The sequence below is a fragment of the Musca domestica genome, unplaced genomic scaffold (genome assembly GCF_030504385.1).
Source record: "Musca domestica strain aabys unplaced genomic scaffold, Musca_domestica.polishedcontigs.V.1.1 11, whole genome shotgun sequence".
NCBI lineage: Eukaryota > Metazoa > Arthropoda > Insecta > Diptera > Muscidae > Musca > Musca domestica.
In genome coordinates, this window is record NW_026712133.1 from 2,466,201 (window position 1) to 2,489,861 (window position 23,661).

The window sequence follows — 23,661 nt, forward strand, 5'->3', positions numbered from 1 at the left end:
TTTGTCCACCTCATACTTGAAGGCAGAATGTTGTCAGAATAGCCAAAAAATTACTCTTTTGCTCCGATTACCGTAAGATGGGCATTAATTGTTTTTCATTTAAATTGTGCGGTGGAGATTCAATAAAGTTACTTTATAATTTCGTATTTTTTTCATGTTTCTGCCACAATTTCCGACTGAATGAGTCCCAGATTGAAATTTCGGAGTTTATTTCATATAGACGTACATCCCAAATCTACGTTCCCAACCAATATTCTCTTGGGGGTTATAAATTCAATAGAATACCAAATTTTCTTTTCTGACCACACATTGGTTGGGAAAGTGGACTTGGGGAAATACTAATGTGGGGACTATACTTATCCGTAAGATGATTTTCTACTCCAGGGTTTTTCACCCCAGGTAGCCTCAAGACTAAGATGCGCCCTTTTCCGAAAAATAAAAATTTTATAAGAAGAGGTTTTCTTCCCCCCTAGAAACAAAGATGTAAGGGCCAAAAAACGTGAAAAAAGTGGCCAAGACCCCGAAAATAACTTAAATCATATGATGGTGATACCAAAACGTGATCATTTTTTGCAAAGATGGTTTCTTCTTAAATTATCAACATAAGCTAAAATTAATACGAAAATATGGTTAAAATGTAGAATATACTTGAAATCGGGTTGTTCCGTTAGCGGGGGTTATGACCCATATCATGACCTGTCAAAGCGATTAAAGGTATCTTGAATGTTTAGGAAGAATTTCTATTTTGCGTCCTTTATAGTCGGTATTTGGCTGATTTTGCATTTTGTGTTCTCATTTGACAATTTATTGTCATTTGAAAGAAGCAGGTCCACTTTTTGAAATGAACCCCATAACGTTTTTTTTCGGTCATTTTTGTTTGTTTAAATGTGTTCGCATCTTCCAGCTGAAGCACGATGTAGGTCCTGGAGTAGAAAGCATTTAACACCGCATGCGCCCTCATTTCGTTTTTAATATTATTCATTCAGAATTCAAAACAATAAAAAACTGTACACTTCAATATAGAAAAAAGAAAAAGAATCTTCAACTGGTTCGCTAATTTTTTTGCGGCAAATTTTTAAAGGTACTTACGAAGTTTGTCGGTAGAATGTACTATTCTTTTGAAATTCGATTCCATTGAAAAATTGTCGATTTTTCCCAATTTTAGAATTTTCACATAAAGCGACAACGGATAAAACTGTTATTTATAGATTTTATGTATTTATTGGGTAATACGAATAAATACATAAAATCTATAAATAACAGTTTTATTCGTTGTGGCTTTATACTACCCAAAAAAACCTACACATCATATTAGAATTCCAAAAAAATATGCAATATAAAACATTACTATTGTACATTTTAAAAGTCAAAATGAAAATGTTCAAATTTCACATTTTAAGCGATTTTTTTAGATTTTATTCTTTTCTGCCAAGAGGCAATTCCGAATTTGTCTGAATCGTTAAAATCAGACCGGCGGTCTTTATGTTATAAGCGTAGTAATTAACACAACTTTCTTTACATATAGAGAAATAGACTTAAAAGTAGGCGCGTTCCTTAGCCCTTAAATAAATACTTAGGGTTGGATGGAAAGCCAACAGCACTATTTTGACAAATATAAAGATTTTAGATAAATCGTAATAGTGGGCGTAAAAGGAGGCGTGGTCAATATTTTTTTCTTTAAAAACCTAACTCGGGGTATGACGAACGTTTGTACAAAAAATTATGCAAATCGGTCCAGCCGTTTTCAACTGATTCCGTTACCAACAAACAGCAATTGATTTTTATATATATAGATAAAGATAATTTATATGTATAATTTTGTTAAATTCTGCGGCTCCCGTTTATATAGAGGTCCAATTTCAAAAGCACGCATGACAGTTGAATATGCACCTTATATATCAGGAAATAAAATGTGCAATATTTCAATTTCTTGGAAATCATTTTGAATATTAATGGTTCGTACTTACTGTTGTAACTAACTCCAAACAAACAAATTGCAGTGTTTCTATGTTATCGACAAAAAAAGGCTCAATGGATAACGCCGATAGTGGTAAGACAATAGTATCAACAAATATGCACTTGTCAAATAACATGACAAATACCTTCATCAACTCAACTACTTTAGAATATAAAAGTTGTAAATTACGATGTTGGTTATGGTAATATTTACTCTTTTTACGGTTGTCACTTTTTTTTACACTTTTCACGGTATAAACTGAGTCATATGATGGAAATATTGTTTCTCTCAATTGAAATTGTAAGAATTTTATAATCAGAGCAATGTTATCTTCTTGCAAAAATTTTAAATCGCTCACAGTAGAATATATATTGCACACAAGAAGACTTGCTTCGATTGCATTCAATATTTTTTCCATGACTTCATCATCTACAATTTCATCATCATCATCCTGAAAATAAATATGATTATGTAATGTTTTACGAAAATTAGTAATACTTACTGGGCCACATGAATAATTTTTTGCTAGATACACATTACGCATAGCATAATTTATTAATAAAGTTAATTTATTTTTTGGTATTAAATCAAGCACATTTTTTGCTTTTAGCTTTGCCACGTCGTTGCTCATGGCATTTAACATCTTTGAAGAAATACATTCGACATTTTCATCAACTTCATCTGTTGAAAACAAAAAAATTGCATAATTTATGTAAAAAACATGTAAAATACGTCTTACCAGTATCGAAATTAGGAGATTCAGTATCATCAAGTAATTCAATTATTTGATCCATATTTCGCATGAATTGTTGGTATGTTTGAGACCTCATTATGTCATCTCGGGAACATTTTGGGGGGAGAAGAGAAAGAACTCGTTCTACCCGGCGGATTTTCGGCTTGGAATCTGAAAAAAAAAAATTGTTGTGGATAAGTTGGTTTATTCTTCGACCATTTTCTAAATATTGTGAATATTGTCTTTTATTGGGTATTTATTTCACAATTTTTAAATGTTAAAATATCACAATCGTCAAATATTCCTTATGAACTAGAATAGTTCTTCTATCAATTTGCGATATAAATACTGCCCTGAAGAGTTCTTACTTATTACACATTCTCTTTTCTGTTAGGGATCTATAAAAAGTATGCGGGGTTGTCAGGTTATCCAATAATAAGGATATATTCCGATATAAAGTATTTTATTTTACCAATTTTTATACTAATTTTGGCAAATGTTGTTAATTTGTGTTCTTAGTAAGAAGAAACCATCCTTTCAACAAATTATAAATGTAGACCCACGTTTTGGTACAACTCTCTTATGAAGGTAAGAAAAAGAAAAAAAAAAGAAACAAGAAACCACTTTCGAAAGGTTCCAAAAATGTTCAGTATATAATGACAATATATTTTTTATAGTCCGAAAATCCCAAAACTCTCTTTAAAACCAAACAAATAACAACAAGTAAAAAAAAACAGTTGAATACCCTCAACCATTTGGAACGAATTAGAAAATTTTCAAAAAAATAAAATCCATTGAAAATTTTGTTAAAATCTTTAAAATACCTAATATCGGAAAAGGTGTCGATATACGATATTGTGGACCTATATAGACAAACCTATGTCTGGGGGTAAAGTACTCACAAGGAACTCCTTGTGTGGATTTTCAGATGATTCCATTGAAAAATGTGGCTAAATTCATCAAAATACCGAATATCGGGGGGTACCGTTATATGGGGGATATACGATACCGTGGACCGATATAGCCCATCTTCGAACTTGACCTGCCTGCAGACAAAAGAGAGATCTGTGCAAAATTTTAGCTTCCTATATTAATTCGTTTAGACTGTAGCGTGATTACAACAGTCGGACAGACGGACGGACAGGGCTAAATCGTCTTAGAATTTTACGCTAATCACGAATATATATACTTTGTTGGGCCTAAAATGATTATTTCGATGAGTTACAAACGGAATGACAAACTTAATATACACCCATACTATGATGGGTGTGAAGATAAATTGGAAAGTTAAATTGGATGTTAACCGAATACAGTTACTTAACAGAGATCTGTTAAGGACTTAACAGAGCTTTGTTAACGTCAGTAAAAAAGAAAATTTTGAAAAAATATAATTTTTTGTTATTATATTAAATTTTATTACTTCGGTAATAAAAATAGCTTGAGTACAGATTAAATAAATACTATGCAGCACCAACTATAGAACAAACCGTTTCAGACACCCGAATTGGGTCATATCTTTATTATGATGTAAAAAAATGGAATGGACCATTGTGCAAAGGCTATAAACCCTGCGCGGATCAAACTAGGCTTAAACGAAAGGTCTCTCCGAGCTCTTTCACCCCGAAGGGGTGCACAGTGGTTTAATCTGTTAGGACCTTCTTATTATCTGTATGGGTCCAATTTGGGTCTCTGAAACGGTTTTGGACTATAATCTATATATGGGGTGAAAGAGCTCGGAGATACCTTTCGTTTAAGCCTAGTTTGATCCCCGCAGGTTTTATAGGCTTTGCACAGTGGTTCAATCTGTTAGGACCTTCTTATTATCTGGATGAGTCCAATTTGGGTCTCTGAAACGGTTTTGGACTATAACCTATATATGGGGTGAAAGAACTCGGAGAGACCTTTCATTTAAGCCTAGTTTGATCCGCGCAGGTTTTATAGGCTTTGCACAGTGGTTCAATCTGTTAGGACCTTCTTATTATCTGGATGGGTCCAATTTGGGTCTCTGAAACGGTTTTGGACTATAACATATATAAGGGCTGAAAGTGCTCGGAGAGACCTTTAGTTTAAGCCTAGTTTGATCCGCGCAGGTTTTATAGGCTTTGCACAGTGGTTTAATCTGTTAGGACCTTCTTATTATCTGTATGGGTCCAATTTGGGTCTCTGAAACGGTTTTGGACTATAACCTATATATGGGGTGAAAGAGCTCGGAGATACCTTTCGTTTAAGCCTAGTTTGATCCCCGCAGGTTTTATAGGCTTTGCACAGTGATCCATTTCGTTTTTTTACATCATAATATAGATATGACCCAATTCGGGTGTCTGAAACGGTTTGTTCTATAGTTGGTGCTGCATAGTATTTATTTAATTTGTATTCAAGCTATTTTTATTACCGAAGTAATAAATTTTAATATAATAATTAACAAATAATTATATTTTTCAAAATTTTCTTTTTACTAAGTCTTTAACAAAGCTCTGTTAAGTAACTGTTTTCTGTTAACATCCAATTTGACTTTCAAATTTATCTTCACACCCATCATACTATGTATGTTGGAGGGTATAAAATTTCGAGTTGTGAAAGACATGATGCTATATATGAAATTAAAGTTGGCAACCCTGTTTTGATTTGTGTCAAAAATTGTGGTGCTCCGTGCTTTTGAAAACAAAATTAATTATCCTTTTGTTAAATTTGTTAATCTGAAAAAAAAAGTGTCTAAAAGTGCTGAACATTGATTTTGAAATTAGTGATAATTGGTGTTGCCTTTTTGGCAATTTTACTTTATCCTCTTTGTCCTGTTTCTTTTGTTACATTAGGTAATTAGTAGTTGTAACACAACAACTTGTTATATTATTATAAAGAAAATAAAAAAAATTCCAGCTAGAGATTTGATCTTAAAAAGTATAGTTGTAACTTGTAAAAATAAAAAATAATAAATGTCGTGTACTTTGCATTATGTAATATTGTTCCAGAGGAGGAATTGTGTTTTACATGTTGGTTTTGTCTTAATCAATGGCATGCTAAATGTGCAAGGATTAATGCATAAATTTTAAACACAAAAAGAAATATTGTTGGTGTTGTGTGCAATGTAGAAAACTCTCTGCAGACTTTTACAATTTTGTAAGGAATTTACAGTTGTAATTAACATCGATGAAAAAAGTATTTCCCTTACTATCACTCCGACTTGAGAATTTGTCTACTTTGTGTGAGAAATACCAAGAACTGGATGAATTTGTGTCGTCACCGTCCATTTCTGTTCAGAAACGCAGAAGGGCTGCGAAAAAGACGCCAGCTAAGGGAATGCCTAGCCGCAAATCCATAGTTTCTGTGGAGAACACTGCTCCGCAGCCGGTTCGAGTTAATATCACTGATACAACTGAGACTGGGCGTGAACAGTCGCATGAAGTGTTGTTACACACTCAGTTCCGGTAATTAAGGGCGATATAGTAAAGGGGTAAATAATCTGGAGGATATTCACTCAAGACACACAAGTTATTATACATTTTGAGATGTTACAAACTCCGATCTATGTTTTCTAAAAATAGACCTTCTTTCAAAATCGTTGTGCCGTAAAATGTTTTTGTACAGTTGATTGTAAAAAGATTTATGGCATTTGGAATGGAGCATTCATAAAAGAATTTCTGGAGAGATCCGATAATTTAACTCATTTGCCTCTAGAACCATTTTCAGTGCCAAAAAAAATAAATAACTAATTTTCTATTTGCTATTAGAATGTAAGGGTTCTAAACACAAAATTAACCAGTATATACTGACAGCATTGGTTTAAATTATAGTGTTTGGTTTTTTCCGAAAACATATATATTAAAAGTGACATTTTATGTTCAAAATATCCAACATTTAGAAACAGTCGTGTTTGTAAAAATAGTGGTGGCGTCCTTTTTGCAGTTGATACCAAATATACTACTAATTTATTTGTTCTAAATGGTTTTCCTGATACAGAGTTTATTGGGGCAAATTTAAATAGTTTGTTCTCTTTTATTTCATATTCCACCTTCGCCTTTACTTGAAATTTGTAATCAGCAATAAATATAATCACTGAAAATGAAAGATTTTGATTGTTATTTTGATTCTTAGTAATATGCGTTCCATTAGGTAGCTTAAATAGAATTATTTAGAATTTCTCCAAAATGCTCCCCTGAAGATATGTTCCATCCAACTTTTTATATCTCCATGACTCACAGTAATGTAATTGAAGAAAGTCAGTCCGATTCATTTAAAACTGTCCGTAATTATAAAAAAATAGTTTTTGAAAACCTAATACCCTCATTTTCTCTGTAAATTGGGCCTTTGTGTGCCTGTGTAATAGTCACGAAGATCTGGAATATGTAAATAATATATTTTATGATATGTATATATATAAGAAAGTTATGTTAGTTACTACGTTTATAACTCAACAATTGCAGGTCTTATTTTAACGAATCAGACAAATTCGGAAAAAGAATAAAATAAAAAAAAATCCTGTAAAATGTGAAATTTGAACATTTTCATTTGGACTTTTAAAATGTACAACCGTCATGGTTTGTATTGCATGATTTTTTACCGTCTTGACTTACTATTATCGAATGTACATTTGTAGTGTATTTTTCTTTTTTGTCTTGGTAAAAAAAATCGCTTAAATTATGCCAATAAAAATGTTAATGAATAAAATATTTTTGGCGTATTTTTTTTTCAATTTGACTTACTATATTTTTTTATTGTTTTGAATTCTGAATGAATAATATTAAAAATGACATTAAATGGCAATCTTTCATGTCTAATTTTTTTTTCAACTCCAGGACCTACTTGGTGCTTCAGCTGGAAGATTTAAACAAACAAAAATAACAAAAATGTTTCTCAGGTGGTAAAAAATCTCTTCTCATACAATTTTAAATTTTCGGAGTGTGACACTCTTGGGCTTAACAACATTCATCAATTGATTTGGCTAAAAAAATTATTTAGGCTATTCTTGGGTAGTATAGTCCCCACATTATTGTACCCGCAAGTCCACTTTCCCAACTAATGTGTGGTCGGAAAAGAAAGTTTTGTATTCTATTGAATTTGTAACGCCCAAGAGAATATTGGTTGGGAACGTAGATTTGGCATGTACGTCTATATGAAATTAACTCCGAAATGTCAAACTTGGACTAATTCAGTCGGAAATTGTGGCAGAAACATGAAAAAATTACCAATATAAAAAGTAGCACGGGACCGACCATTTGTTTAATCGTCTTTGAATTATACTATGATAAAAAATATGGATTTTATGGGGTCTTCAACGCATAATTTAAATGACAAAGAAATTAATTCCCATCTTACTGTAATGGGTGTAAAAGAGTAATTATCTTTGACTATTCTGAAAACATTCTGTCCTCAATTATAAGATGGACAAAACTAAATACCACGCAGCATGGTATTCTAAACGTTGGAAATATAAATTCTAAATTACAGTTCATTTGAATGGAAAAAGTTTTTAAGCTCTTTACAGTACCAAGTTTTCATATGGGTTTAGGTTTTCAACACTCAAATTAAAGGCAATGGCTGAAAAATAAGATCAGACTTTTCAAAATATCTAAAAGCGACGTTAGGTGAACATCTATAATATTTTTCCCATGAATATTTAGTTATATTTAGAAATTAATTTAGAGCAGCGTTCGAAAATAAACAGTATGGTACTGTACCGTAGTGTTCTGTACCATTCCGAGGTGGAGTGGTACACTAAGATAATGTACCGTACCGGAGCACAACCCTTAAAATATTTTAGTGATACTGTACCGGAGCACTAAAAAACGTAGTGTACCACAGTCGGAGCACTACGAAATCGTAATGTTCCGCAGTCAGAGCTCTACGAAATCGTAGTGTACCACATAGCGGAACATTAAAAAAATAATGTACCGGTAGTGTACCACGTATGTGTCGTTTATGATTTGACAATGCAAAAATTACTAATACTATTAATGCAATATTATGAAAATAAAAGCTGAATTTATTTTATTTGTCATATATGTTTAGATTGGTTGCAAAATTGAAGAAAGCAGAAAAATATGGGAACAGTTAGAAAGAATAAAAAAGGACCAAATTTTAAGTGATAGTAATTTGTATTTAACCATTGAAAATTGAAACTCTTAATTTTCCGCGAAAAAAGGGTATTTTTGTGGTTGCATTGTAATGGGTTATTTTGCAAATAATTTACCCGAAAAATCAATGAATGTAGGTTAAAAACTAAATATTTTACAAAGTATGGCTGAGTGTTTAAAATCAGTTTTATGATTTCGATTTTTTTAATGTGGTGTATGTGGTACACTACGATTTTTATACCCTACAACACTATGTGTTGGGTGTATTATAAGTTTGATTGGGCCAAAAATTATGTAACACTTCGAAATATTGGTTTCCCACATAGGAAAGTATATATGGATCTTCCTATCTCGCCGAGCTGAGTCGATCTAGCTATGTATGTCCGTCCGTCTGTCCATGTTAATTTGTAATCACTCTACAGGTCGCAATTATGGCCCGATTCTCACGAAATTGAAAATGTAGGTGGGACTGGGGTCAGAATAGAACCCTATTTCTTTTGGAGATGATCGCATAATATTTAGGGGTTGAAATGGACCAAAAACTGAACAATTTAATGATTTTGCTCTACAGGTCGCAACCAATCGACGCGGAATTTAGCACGGGCCAAGGGATTAGGTCTGGGCAGAAGCCTTCCAATTTTGATGGTCATCGGGTAATATTTAGTGGGTGAAATAGTCTATACTATTTGTGTTAAATAAATAAAAATGTTCCTGATTTTTCAGCCGTTAAAAAGGTCACGAATAGAAACCTAAGGACACGAAATCTCGCATGAAATTAGAGTTTAGGACATCGGGTGAAATGGACCACTACTTTTTTGTGTAAAAAAATACCAACATTACTTACAGGCGATATCCGAAATACACAAAAGGCAATATAGATGAGTCTAAATTTGAAGATACAGAGGGGCTTCTTACTTTTGGAGATGATCGCAAATATGAACTAAAAACAGAAAAGAATTTCCTGATCACATAATTGAAGCCAATCGACACGCCTGCGAAGAGAGTAAAGGACAGGGGAGAATTGCATTATATGGATGACCATTGCAATATATTTAGCTGTAAGATGGACCACAACAACTAACAACACGATGGAGTGCGTAAATATTTTGCAAATGTCCATGGTCAAAATGCTAAGGGCAATATCTGGGCAGTAGTGCAAAAACAGAATGTTGCAAAATGGATTTGGACATAAAAGGGCTTCTAACATATTGTAGTGTTGCCATGGTCGGCCCCGCACGACTATAACCTTTGCTTACTTGTATTATTTAAAATTTTGAAATCATATGTTTTAAAGAAAATCTATGCATTTCATTCATTTCATTCATTTTTCGGAAAATATTTTATTATTTCAACAATTAAATGTTGTCTAACGAATAATTTTGAAAAAAGTTGTAAAATGCTTGATTTTACCATGGTTGGAATATTAGCATTTTATACGTTAGGAGAATATTTTGACTTGACTATTTTGGGTTTGACTTTTTGTCACGGCTTAGGACCACTGTGCATTGCCTAAAATACAAGGATGCACTAGAGTTGTGTCATTCTAGTTTAATGCTCCGATTACGGAACACAACGTTTTTTTAGTGGACCGACTGCGGTACACTGCGATTTTTTAGTGTTCCGACTGCGGCACACTACGAGCATCGTTGTGTTCCGGTACAGTATCACTAAAATATTTTTTACTGGTAATGTACCGGTACACTACCGCTAAAATTTTTTAGTGATACTGTACCGGTACATTACACTATGTTTGTGTACTGTTTATTTTCGAACGCTGCTTTTGAGTCATTACTAATAATAAAAATGTGCCGCTTACATAAGATAGATCTGTGATTTATTATGCTTGAAAATATGTGCATTAAAAACTAAAACTACGGGCCGGCAACGCCAACCGGGCCATCTAGTTTTATATAAATTTAAACTGGAATGTGTTCCAACTATTATAGTTACAAATTTCAATAAATATCCATGGACAACATCTGAGTTAGAGTCATTAGTAATAATAACAAGTAAAATAACAATAAGTTCGGCCGGGCCAAACTTTTAATACCCTCCACCTTAGGGTAAAGGAACATTAGAGCCCATTATGACCCACAAATTCCAATTTTTAGACATATTCATGGGAAAATGTTTCAAAAAAATAGGGCTATATGGGGCTATACCAAATCGTGGATCATACATGCTGATGTTGCTGTTTTCTCGGACGAGTGGCATATGAATGACAGCAGCCTGAAGTTGGTTGCAGTTTTTTCATCTCACCCTGTATATGGGAGCTATATCTATATCGGAACCGATACCTAATTTGAAATAGGCTGAATTCGTTTTCTCCTAACAAACCAGATGACATTCTCATGGAAGATTTCAAGGCATTCCCATAAGAGGCCGCATGGCTTTTTTATAAAACGCAAAAATCATCAAAATACCCTATATCGGGAGGTACCGTTATATGGGGACTAAACCAAAACGTTGACCTATACATACAATTTTTCGCCACACGAACTAGGACCTATTATGACCTACAAATATCAATTTATAGATAAATCAGTGAAAAAATGTGGTAAAAACCATCACAATACCGAATATCGGGTGGTACCGTTATATGAGGGCTATGCCAAATCGTGGACCTATACACGCAATGTTTCGCCACCGGAGCTTGAACCCGTTATGACCTACAGATACCAATTTTCAGACAAATTCGTGAAAAAATATGGCAAAAATCATCAAAATACCGAATATTGGAAGGTACCGTTATATGGGGACTATACCAAAATGAGGACCGATATATCTCATTTTCAACACCAACCATCCTAGACACAATACAAATTGCTCTGCTAAATTTTGGCGCTCTACCTTAAATAATGTGGGCTGTATTGTGGAACTTCAAATACCAAATTTGAAACAATTCCGGTGAAATCTTCAAAATACCGAATATCGGGAGGTACCGTTATATGTGGGCTATACCAAAACGTGTACCTACGTGGTCCATTATCAATACCAAAAGTCCTGCAGACATAATACACATTTGAGTAAAATCTACTTCATTTCGGAAGCTAGAGTGATTTCCACAGACGGACGGACCGGTTCACTGCCACTAAAAAATATTTTAGTGATGCTGTACCGGAACACAACGATGACTGTAGTGTACCGCAGTGGGAGCGCTAAAAAATGGTAGTGTACCGCAGTTGGAACACTATTTCTTATACGACGTCATTCAGATCAGAATAAGCGTATTTCAACAATTTTATAAATTTAAATAATTTTTATTCAACATTTTTATACCCTACACCACAAGGTGGTCAGGGTATTATGTCTTTGTGCATTTGTTTGTAACAGGCAAAAGGAAACGAGATAGACCCATAGTTCCTTTTCATGATCTGCATAGAATCACTTTCCGAGTTGATTTATGCATGTCAGTCCGTCTGTCCATGTATTCTTGTGAACAAAATGCAGGTCGCATTTATTATCCGATTGAGGTGAAATTTTTCAAGCAACATTTGTTTGGCCCTATTGAAATTGGAGATAATCGTTAAAATTTAGATATAGCTCCCATATATATCTTCGTCCGATTTGCCTTTTATTGTGCACCAAATGTGTAATATCAGCCCGAATAGTATGGAATTTTGCACATACTACCAAATTTGGCCTGAAAATAAGTATGCCAAATTTGATCGAAATCGGTTCAGATATAGCTATAGCTCCCATATATATTGGTCATCCGACTTGTCATTTTATCATCCGCAGCCGTAATATGCACTCTGTAACAACAATATTTGGGGAAATATATCAAATTCAGCTCAGAAATACCTCTGCTAAATTTTATCGAGATCGGTTCAGATTTGGATATAGCTCCCATATATAACTTCGTCTGATTTACTTTTTATTGTGCACCAAACGTCTAATATTTGCCCAAATGGGATGGAATTTGGCACACACGACCAAATTGAGTCTAGAAGGTAGTATGCCAAATTTGCTGAAGGTAGTATGCCAATATGCTTCGGCATATTTAGTCATTTGAATTCTCCCATAAAAACTTTTAATTGTTATGTGGAGCTCAATTAAATTAGCAAAGTGGTGTAGGATTTAATAAAATTGGTCCCGCCCGACTTTAGGATTTCTTTACTGGTAAATTCCAAAAATTAGTTTGACAGTTCATTGTCCCAGCATCTGAGTCGATGCGCCTACCTATATTCTTCTTCCACCATGGGTACAGTACCATACTGTTTATTTTCAAACGCTGGTTTCAACACATATTTATCAACATGAAGAAGGGACAATTGTAATGTTGTCAAGAGAACGACAATGATGTTGAAAGCAATGCTGATAATGACGAGTGCAGCGAAGATTATATCAAGCGCAACGACGGTAATTATGACGATAATGATGATGACGACGACGTCGATGATATTAACGACGAAAATGATGAAACTATTGTATTCCACGACGTAAAAAACAATACTCACAGAGGTGACGATGCTGCAAAGAAAAACACAATGCTGACGCCGGCAGATACAGTAGTAAGAAATCAAAACAAAAACGAAACCACGAGTTACTCAAAATCATAGATGCACAAAACAGTACGTTTGCGGTGATCTCAGTCGTTGATGAGAGTTCAACGAATGTAGACATGCGTGGGGGATGCACGCATTGTTGCTCCGCTAACATTATAGATAGATATTTAATGTTTTTTAATCATTTTGCTAACATAAAGCATGAATGAAAGAATAACAAGATAACGCTTTGCGCAGGTCCGTTATGTTTGCTTGAATTCTCTCACTGTTTCTGTGACGTCATTCGTGAATTTGTTTTGCATTCAGTAGTTAACATTGAATAAGCAAAGTTGACAAAGTGATAGATCATTTGTGTTTATAAATTATTATATTTGTGTTTATAAATTATTTATTTGTGTTTATAAATTATTATTTTCAAAATTAATAAAAAAATATGAAGTGTGCTGTAGCAAATTGTAATAGTGGGAACGATAACCACACGTGCAACATTAGCTTTTTTGTTTCTCCGGCAAACAAAGATTTAAAAAAGAAATGGATTAGTCTTTGCCGCCGTGAAAAAATTTTAACACAGAAAATTCTCGTGTATGTATGCTGCATTTCAAACCAGAGGATATCGAAAATGGTTTACAGTATGACATGGGTATGACGAAACCCAAAGCAGAGTTTCACTTGATTTCATGGATTATTCTACCTGAAGGTTTTGCCAAACATCGATTTCTTAAATGAGGCGTAGTTCCAACGATCAACACTGGTTCGCTTGGAAACATTGAACTCAGCGCCCAACGGACTTCGAGAATCGAAAAAAGGGAGAAGAAAAAGATTGTCAATTCGTTGTTACAGAAAGCTTACGCTGAAGATACTGCACAACAACAACAGGACGTTGAAGTTGCCAAAGGTAAAGATGGAAATATGGGTTGCTTCAATGATTCCGAAACCTGTATTGAAGATGTTCAATCCAATAGCGGTACAGAAGATGAAACGTTAACCAGTCTTAAGGCCGAGCTGTAAGTTTTTTAAATATTTCCAAAGTATGTACTCACACTAAACGTTTGTTTTAAAAATCTTAAAAAGTGATACACTCCGAAAAGAAAATAAAGCTTATAAAAATCTAGAGTAAAAGCATTACAAAAAATTAATTAAAAAACTTCAATACGACGTAGAGGCTTTGAAAAAACAAATTACTAAGGCTAACTATGAACTAAACTATTTGGAGTCCAAGCTTTTAACCATATTTACCAAGGGTCAAATAGATAAACTGAAAAACGGAATGAAAAAATCAAATTGGACCGAAGAAGATATAACCCAGTCAATCACTTTGCACGCTACAAGCGCAAAGCAATATAAGCTTTTATATAGGAAAAAATTTCCTCTCCCGGCGGTGCGAACGCTTCAGACGTGGGTTCAAAAAATGGAAATCAGTAGAGGATTAATACAGCCAGTTTTTAAAGTTTTGTCTGCATCTACACATCTTACTGACTTACAAAAAGATTTGTGTACTCAGCTTTGATGAGATGAAAGTCAGAAAGACCTACTGCTATGACAGGTCAAGTGACATTACTTTAGCTCCTGTAAGCTATGTACAAGTCGCACTGCTACAAGGCATGTATATACCAGAATATTTGGTAATTTAAAACAAATTTCTTACGTTTTTGTTCCTTTAAAAGGTCTTGTAGCCAAATGGAAGCAGCCGATTTTTTATGATTTTGACCGTCAAATGACTGAGGATATAGTATTTAGCTTATTGGAAAAGGCGAAATCGTGTGGCTTTGTCGTTGTTGCTATCGTGTCCAATCTAGGTGGTGCACAACATAGGGCTGAAATGAGTATGATTGAGTAGGCTTGATCACACACAGTGGAAATACAATCAAACTCAATCAGTCGGTCAGATGCAACATGTTCATTCGAGTTACTCAAGCCAAACGAAAAAGTTGTGATCAAACATGTATTGATCGAAGTTTTGTGATCGCAATCAAACAGCTCACATGAGTTATTTGTTTACGAACTTATGTTGAATTGTTCATAACGGGTCGATCATCTATGATGAGTCTGATCGGTTTTATTTATCCTAGTTAAGTGAGTGATTTGATTAAAACACAAATGCTCGAATTTGAGCGAAATCATGATTGTAATTTTACTAAGGATTTCATAACTAAAAGATGTCCCCTATAAGAAATTGGTACAAATTATATTTAATAAACATACAATTTTTCATTTTATTTGTGTTTTTGGTATGCTAGACTTCAGTAACTTATTTGAAAAAAAAATTAAATTTTTTAATAAAGAAACACATCATTGGTATTTAGAAAACTAAAAATGTTTAAATATTTTTTTATTTTACAATATTGGTCAAGATTTTTCACAAACTTCGACGTTTCGTTTACCTACACCTGTGTAGTTTCTACTTGCAACAATTTCGGTCGCACTATCACAATATTCTTCCATTTCAAATATTAAAAAAGTTAAAATAAACTGTCCCAACTTGATTAAATGGTTGAATAAACAATGACGCTGAGCGAACTCGATTCAAAGAAGACAATCACGGTTGTGATTGCTCATTTACATTCTTGTGTTCGATCAACTCATGTTGCTGAACACATCAAACCGTCTCGAAGGCTCATGTTTGATTGTGAGTGAAGTGATTCAAACTGAGCGTTCGATTCGATCAGAAGGGAAAACGGTCATTTCATTCAGATCAAACTAAACGACTGCATCAACAAAAATCATGTAAGAAACCGAGTATGCTTCAATTTTTGCATACTCGTTGCAGCCCCCTGGTTCACAAAAAGAGCACTTTTGAAAGAACTCGGCATTACAGTGGAACAACCGTGGTACAATAAATACAAATTTCTAGTTATTTTTAGAAAAAATAATGTCCCATTTAATTTCATTTTCTAAGGTTTTCATTTCATGATACCAAAATATTTAATTTTTGCGAGGTTCCACACCTTATCAAGCTGCTGCGAAACCACTTTTTGGACAGCGGCTTTAATTTAAACGAAAAAGAGGTGAAAAAGTTAGTTATACACCAGCTATTAAAACATACATCTGGCGATCTTAATATAACACACAAAATATCGGAAGCAAATCTTACTGTAGCTGGAGCTAAAAGGCAAAATGTAAAGCTTGCTACGAAATTGTTTTCACACACGGTTGCACAAGCTATTTCTAGAGCGGCTAGCCTTGGATACCTAGACAACCATAATTGGATTGATTGCCACCATCTTTTTAAACTGGTAAAATTTAACATATTTAAAGTTAATATTTATTGAAAAAATGATTTTCCATTATTAGACAAATGATTGGTTCGACGTCATGAACGTTCGTGTGCCTCGCCCAGATGCACGTACTCGTTGTCATGCTTATGGTTTGTCTATTGAGGAACAAAATCCAATCTTAAACCAAATGACGGATTTGATGAAAAATATGCGTGCTATAGGACGAAATACTTTGCTGCCATTTCAAAACGGTAAGTATTTCGAATGAAGTTTATATAAATAATTTTTTTACTAATACAATAATTGGTTTGTAGGAATTATACAGTCGAACAACGCTCTTATGGGCTTATACCAATATTTAAAGTCATGATATGACATTAGCTACTTTTTGACATATAGGCTTAATCAAGATGTTTTGGAAAATTTTTTCGGCATAATCCGCTCCAAGGGTGGATTACACGATCATCCTGATCAGGAAGAGTTCAGGTTCCAACTTAGGTCGTATATCCTTGGGCGTAACGAAGGTGTCATTTCCGATTCCGCTAATATTGAAGTGGATGATACGCCCGATTTAGATAGAAGTGAAAAAGCACTAACGGGTAAATGATTTTAAGGCTACTTCTCCACTTTAAGTATTGCAAAAAAGTTAAAAAGCAGTAAGTTCGGCCTGGCCGAACTTTGAAAACCCTCCACCATTTGGAACGAATTTGAAAATTTTCAAAAAATAAAATCCTTAAAATTTTAAAAATTCCGAATATAGCAGTTTTACCATATTACTATATTAAAATTCGAAATTTGAAATAAACGGTGAATAATGTAGCTAAATTCATCAAAATATCGTATATAGGGAGGTACCGTTATATCGGAGCTGTGCAAAGACATGGACCAGCATAGACAATTTTCTGTCTTAGGTTGTAGTATCCATTTCGAACTTTAAATACCAAATTTGAAACAATTCCGGGGAATAATGCCGCTAAAATCATCAATATACCGAATATAGGGGGGGGGGGGGTACCGTTATATGGGGGCTATATGAAAACGTGGACCTACATAGCCCATAACATGCCTACTGGAAAAATAAACATGTGTGCAAAATTTTAGCCTTCTATCTCAATTCGTTCGAAAGATAGCGTGATTACAACAGACGGACAGACGGACATCGCTAAATCGTCTTAGATTTTTACACCGATCAAGAATATATATATTTTGTTGGGTCTGACGTGAGTATTTCGAGGAGTTACAAACGGAATGACAAAGTTAATATAGCATTTTCAGATTAAATGAAACCTTTTGCAATTCAAATGAAACTTTTTGCAGCGGAAATGAAACCTTTTGCAGTGGAATTGAAACCTTTTGCAGTGGAAATGAAACCTTTTGCAGCGGGTAATGAAACCTTTTGCAACCGAAATGAAACCTTTTGCAACCGAAATGAAACTTTTTGCAAATCAAATGGAACTTTTAGATTTTTAGAAGGAAAAATAACAAAACATTTTTATTTTTAGTAGGTTTAAAATTAAATCAACTAATTATAACTAATATATAGTTAAAGAGGAATTTTTATTGATTATTAATATCTATGTTTTTATAAAATTTTTTCTTAAAGCTTTCATAAAACACAAGTGTAGATGCAGAAAGATTGAAAAAAGTTTTTTAACAATTTTGATGTTTTTTTTGTTGTTTCATTTTTAAAAATTGGTTTGATTTTCTAGAAGAAATTCTTTTCTATTGAATATTTTTAAAATATACTTTTCTGAATATAAAGCTTCTTTAAGAATTTTCTACAAAAATATATTCGGGCAATGAAACAAGCAGAGATTAACCTCTGTGTGATAAAAGTTCGCAGCGCCGAGTTAGGATAAACACATATATGAGGTCGTGCATCAAGAGTCCTGGAGAATTTCAGTCTTACGATGTTGCTTTAGAGATAACGAACTCTTTTACGCATACTTCTAGCAAGTAGCTGAGACTAATTTCCCAATATTCTGTATTCGTCATTTATTGATTTTCCTAATAATGACATTGTTTACCGTGCGATACAGACATTTCCTAAGGAGATTTTCAATCTTGACATACGTGTAGGGACCATTCTAGTACGGACCTAGACAATTCGTGCTTGAGTGATATAGAGCCCTTGTGTCATCTCGTGCACAAGACTGGTCGAAAAGTTCAAAAAATTATGTCAGAATTTCCCTTAACAAAGTGTAGTTTCGGCCTGGTGCGGAATGCAATAAGAGATAATTATGACAATTCGCGGCTAAGGCTATTATAGATCCCACATCAGAATCTTTTTTATTTTTGTCTGAGCGGATCCATAACCAGCTTAAACTTCAAGTTCCTTTTAATAATGTTAGCATTTCGGGTGTTAACAGTACATTTTGTCATATCACATTACTTTCGTTATGTTATTGATGAACGAACTACTCCTTTTGCAGATAAAAATCGAAAGATTTTAAATGTAATTTGAACATTTCAGTTGAAATTTGAGAATTCCATTTATAATTCGAAACATTTCATTTGTAATTTGGGAATTTTATTTGTAATTTGCAAAATTTTATTTGCAATTTATAAAATTCCATTTGAAATTCGAAATATTTCATTTGTAATTATTTTTTCTATTTTTTATACGAATTATTCCATTTTAAATTCATATTATTTCCCTTGTAATTCGAAAAAGCATTTTATTTGTAATTCGAATTTAAAATGGAATAATTCTTTTTTTAATTATTTGCTTCGTCTCTTATTCCAGTACTTTTTGACATTCTGTTATTAGGAAGCCAAATTATGAGTGAAAAAATCAAAAATATGATGTTTATGATGTCTTTTGTTTTTGTTCACGAGAGCACAAACAACTGTGTGGGTTAACATAATATACACTCCAAAGATTCCGATTGATAGATGAACTACGAAATCTTATTTTTCAGTGTAGATATAGTTTGGAGGAACGAATGAATGGGGAATCAAAACAAACCATAGATTAGAAAAACCTGCACAAGTCGAAATTGTAAAAATATTTTGTTAAAGAAAGTTAGTTTTGTTAATTGTTACACAAGCCGGGTGTTTCAAATGTTTCTGTAATAAAGGAGTAAAATGCAGTGTGAACATATTAATTACAAGTTTTGATTTCAATTATAAATTAATAACTGTGGTTGCCTTAAATGATATTAATTAAATTATTTTGTTAATTTATTCGAATATCGATTATCCGCAATGGTTGGGATACGAGGCATTGTGGATAATCGATTTTCCGGATAATGGATTCAATGTTTTTATGCAGCTTTTAAACATATGTTTAATCATAGTATTCTACAAAAATATGTAACTGTGCTACTTTTTTAATGATCATCTGCCATAACTCGGAAGGATACATAATATCATAATCAGATCAATAGAAATTCTGTTTGTCCCTTGGTTCTTGCGATACCCTAAAATTGTGTGAAACGGAGAATTTCCCAAAGCCCGCAAGCAGTCTGGATTTATTGCAAAGGATTTGCATCCACATTTTAATTCATATCAATCCGTTTATGTGTTCGTAAATTGAAATCTTTTTTATGTATATGTTCTGGGAGATAATTTTCGTGAATATGCACAACCACTTACAAATATAGGAGCACAATTTGGGAAACAACACTGCAAAGATCTTGTTATGTCCAGAAAAGTTTTAAGTGCCAAAATCATGTCTGATGAATACGACAAATTAAAGCATTAGGTCATGGCTGATATTGACGATCTAGAAATTTTATTCACAACAGACATGTAAACTGATGATTATGCTCAAAGGAGTTGCATTTCTTTAAGTGGGCACTACATTTATAACAATTTTGATATAAACAAAGGTAGGAGAAAGAGAGTTTCTGCACCTTTGAAAACCGGAAGAAAAAATTGCTGCTAACATAACTAACAATCCTAGAATTTGATTTTAAAAACACGTTTGTATTTCAAACCGATATTATTTCAACGTTGTTTCAAATTTAAACGTATATTTTGAAACTTAGTTATTGATGATGTTTCTGAAAAATATTTTTGGCTGTTCAAACAAGCTCGTAAGATTTCTTAAACACGCGGATCTAAACAACATATTGTTGAAAACGTTAAAACGAGATATAAGAACACGTTGGGATTCAACTTGACAGCATATACCAAGTTCAGAATGAATTAAAGATTATTTTGCTAGAGAAGCGGTTGGATCGTACGTCTGACTTAAGTATTCACATATTCACATATTTCACATATTTTTTTTAATTTTTGCAACCAAATTTGACAAGTTTGTGCGTGAAAGTAAGTGCATGGTACGTGCTCGTATATGTCCGTGTCCATCTCTAGTTCTGACATAATATTTAGAGCTCGACCATAAAAGCGAGTCTCTGACAGTCGTGATTGCCTCACCCCGAAAAACAAACAACAAAACAGACTCGAATAAAACATCTTTCAGTAATAGTCTGAAATATATGCTACATGCCGGGACCACCTTACCTGCACTTTTAATACTTCGTTAGCGAGTTTTTAAATTCGTTTTTTACTCAGACATAACTCAAATGATCTAGGAAACCGTGGTGTATCACCATCAGATTTAGCTGCTAGCCCCCTTTGGTGGCATCGGCTAAGCCGCCTCAACCATAATAAATCTATTTGCTATTTTCGAAACCCTATTTGATATTTACATGGAAAGGGAATTAGTGCAGCAGTTTACATGTTAAAGTTATAAGAATATGTACTGAAGAAAGAATTGTCACTTTTGGATCATAAAAGTGAGTCAAGCTTGAGTCAGTTAGCTTCTCTGAATCGTGTCCTGCATGAATATGGCGTCATGCGATTATTGAATCGTTGTTTACAGCGGTCACTCATGTTCTCGAACTCGGAAAGTTGCCCTATAATTCCTTCCTATAAAAGTAGGTTCGCTCGGCTCTTATTTCAATATGTACATGTTAATAGCCTTAATAGTGGCATTCAGTTAATGTTACATATCTTGAGATTGAAATATTGTATTCCCAGAGCAAAAATAAGATACGTGCGGTTGTTTGTAACTGCAAAGTTTGTATAATCGATAAAAATAGACATAGTACTCACAATATGACAGCTCTTACACAGGAAGGACAATAGTCGACAGCTCGTTTACTAATTCTGGTGTAGACTTTGCTTTTGAAGTAAAATCGTTTACTTACTGGCCTTGCAAAATTCCGAAAGGATACGTTTATGCATTAGTTTGCTTTTCGACCAGAGCCTTTCAGTTGGAGACAGTGTAGGATTTGTCTAATTTCATGGCCGCGTTACATCGATTTATTGCTCGTTGCTTCACCAGTGAAGAATTAGCAACAGTATTAGCGTAAAAGATCTACGGAAGTTGTTTCTTTAAGCCTGGTCGCTTTTTAATTGGTTACTTGCTGCTCCTGAGACTTTGTGAACAGCCGATATCGCTCGTGAATCAGTATATATAATCCAAGCACTTGCGAATTTGTTTTGTAATAAATGGAAAGAGGAATACCTTTAAACTTTCCATACTCGGTAAAAATAGAGATTCCCGGAAAGAGAAGTAGAAACGGAGTATTTCGTGGAAGTTAAAAATTATATTAACGAATAATTTAATATCTAAGTTCAATACAATAAAGCCTTTAAATTGCCATTAACTTCCCCCACTAAATATATGTATGCCGTTTATTGCTGGAAAATCACGATACCTGACGATAAGGTTATACCATACAATGAAAAGCCTACCCAGGGCTCACAATATAGAAAAAGTGCATACTCAAAATCAATTTCAGATATCATACATTATTGGCTTTTTGAAAATTTATATGCTTTTGTGCACCCAATAAACATTTTCGACCTTTTGAAATTGTTGTTGTTGACGATAAATGGAACATCTACAATTTCAAAAAATATATTTTTTAATTTTAATTCATTTGTGTAAAATACGAACAAAGTAGATTATTATTTTATGATATTGAAAACAACATCGGTATACGGTACATGATATTCTATTGATTAAACCCTTTAAATATTCAGTTGCATATTAAGCATTTAGGGCATTAATACGTATCTCGAGGTTCCCCCTAATATAATACAAGGATATCGATACAAGCGTCATCGACCTCATCTTTAAAATGGCACCTTAATCGAGAGTTGTCCCTTCTCTAGCTTCTATACCAAATTTGGAACGAAGAAGATCGTCTTGATCCTCAATAATACATAATTTAATAAAACCCATAAATAGCGATCCAAACCATGCGATCTTTCGCCCGGAAAGAACCAGTTCAAAAGTCGTAGCGGTTCCTAATGGCTTGTATAAAATACTCTTACTCAGATAACAGTGCAATAAATATATGCCCAAACATAAAAAATAATTGCATTTCTTTAATATTGAAAAGAAATATTCACAAACAAATATCTAACGGCGACTTCGGGAATTTGTACCGTCAAAAATTAATAGAAAGATCTGATGTCTTGTATCAGAAAAATTTTTAATGAAACAATAATGACGATCCTATTAAATATTATGGAAAATTAATATGTGGTGTTGACTGTGAGTCTTTCCTGGCAATGAAAACGTCATTGCAGGTGACCTCAGAATGGCAAATTGATCGGCCGGTAGCAACAAAGGGAAAGGAATATATGTTAATGACATGCTAGCTGACTGTCAAACTATACGTTTATTGCTAAAATCGCAACAATTTGTCATATACACGAGGAAATCAAACGGATTTCCGTTGAAGAGAAACATTTTCACTTTTCTTTATCAGTACTCCTTTCAGCATATGAAACTGGCTTGTAAGATATTTTCTGGGAAATCGTACGGATTTCCATTGAAGAAATATATGATCAATTTCGTATTTACGGGAAAATCGTACGGATTTCCGTTGACGAAATACATGGTATATTCCGTGCTTAACACATATCTACAATTTTGCAATCGTAAATTAGTAAGCATTTACGAGCCCAGTTGGGTCAGTGCACTCCAAACAAAAAGAGGATTATTTGGACAAGAAGATTGCCTGGTTATAATCCATATGAGCACGAAAACCTTAAATATGTGGTTAAATAAACGAGCATTCGGTCAAGATGGATAAAGCTCAAAAAAAAAAAACCGGATGGTATTTATATGCATTGTGTAATAAATAAGAATCTTTTAACCGACCATATATCGTTTGGACGATATTCGTTTGCAACGGTTATCATAGACAAG

General features: G+C 33.6%; 1 protein-coding gene across 4 annotated transcripts in view; it reads right to left on the minus strand.

Annotated features, from left to right (window-relative positions):
• The window catches only part of LOC101901484 (nipped-B protein), a 436,426-nt gene that overhangs the window by 294,897 nt on the left and 117,868 nt on the right, over positions 1 to 23,661 (minus strand). For all 4 annotated transcript variants that reach the window (XM_059129842.1, XM_059129838.1, XM_059129846.1 and 1 more), the window contains exons 6-8: positions 2,697 to 2,861; positions 2,460 to 2,638; positions 1,968 to 2,408 (exon numbers count right to left, since the gene is read on the minus strand). In XM_059129842.1, the coding sequence (XP_058985825.1) occupies positions 1,968 to 2,408; positions 2,460 to 2,638; positions 2,697 to 2,861 (785 nt within the window). The remainder of the gene's footprint in view (positions 1 to 1,967; positions 2,409 to 2,459; positions 2,639 to 2,696; positions 2,862 to 23,661) is intronic.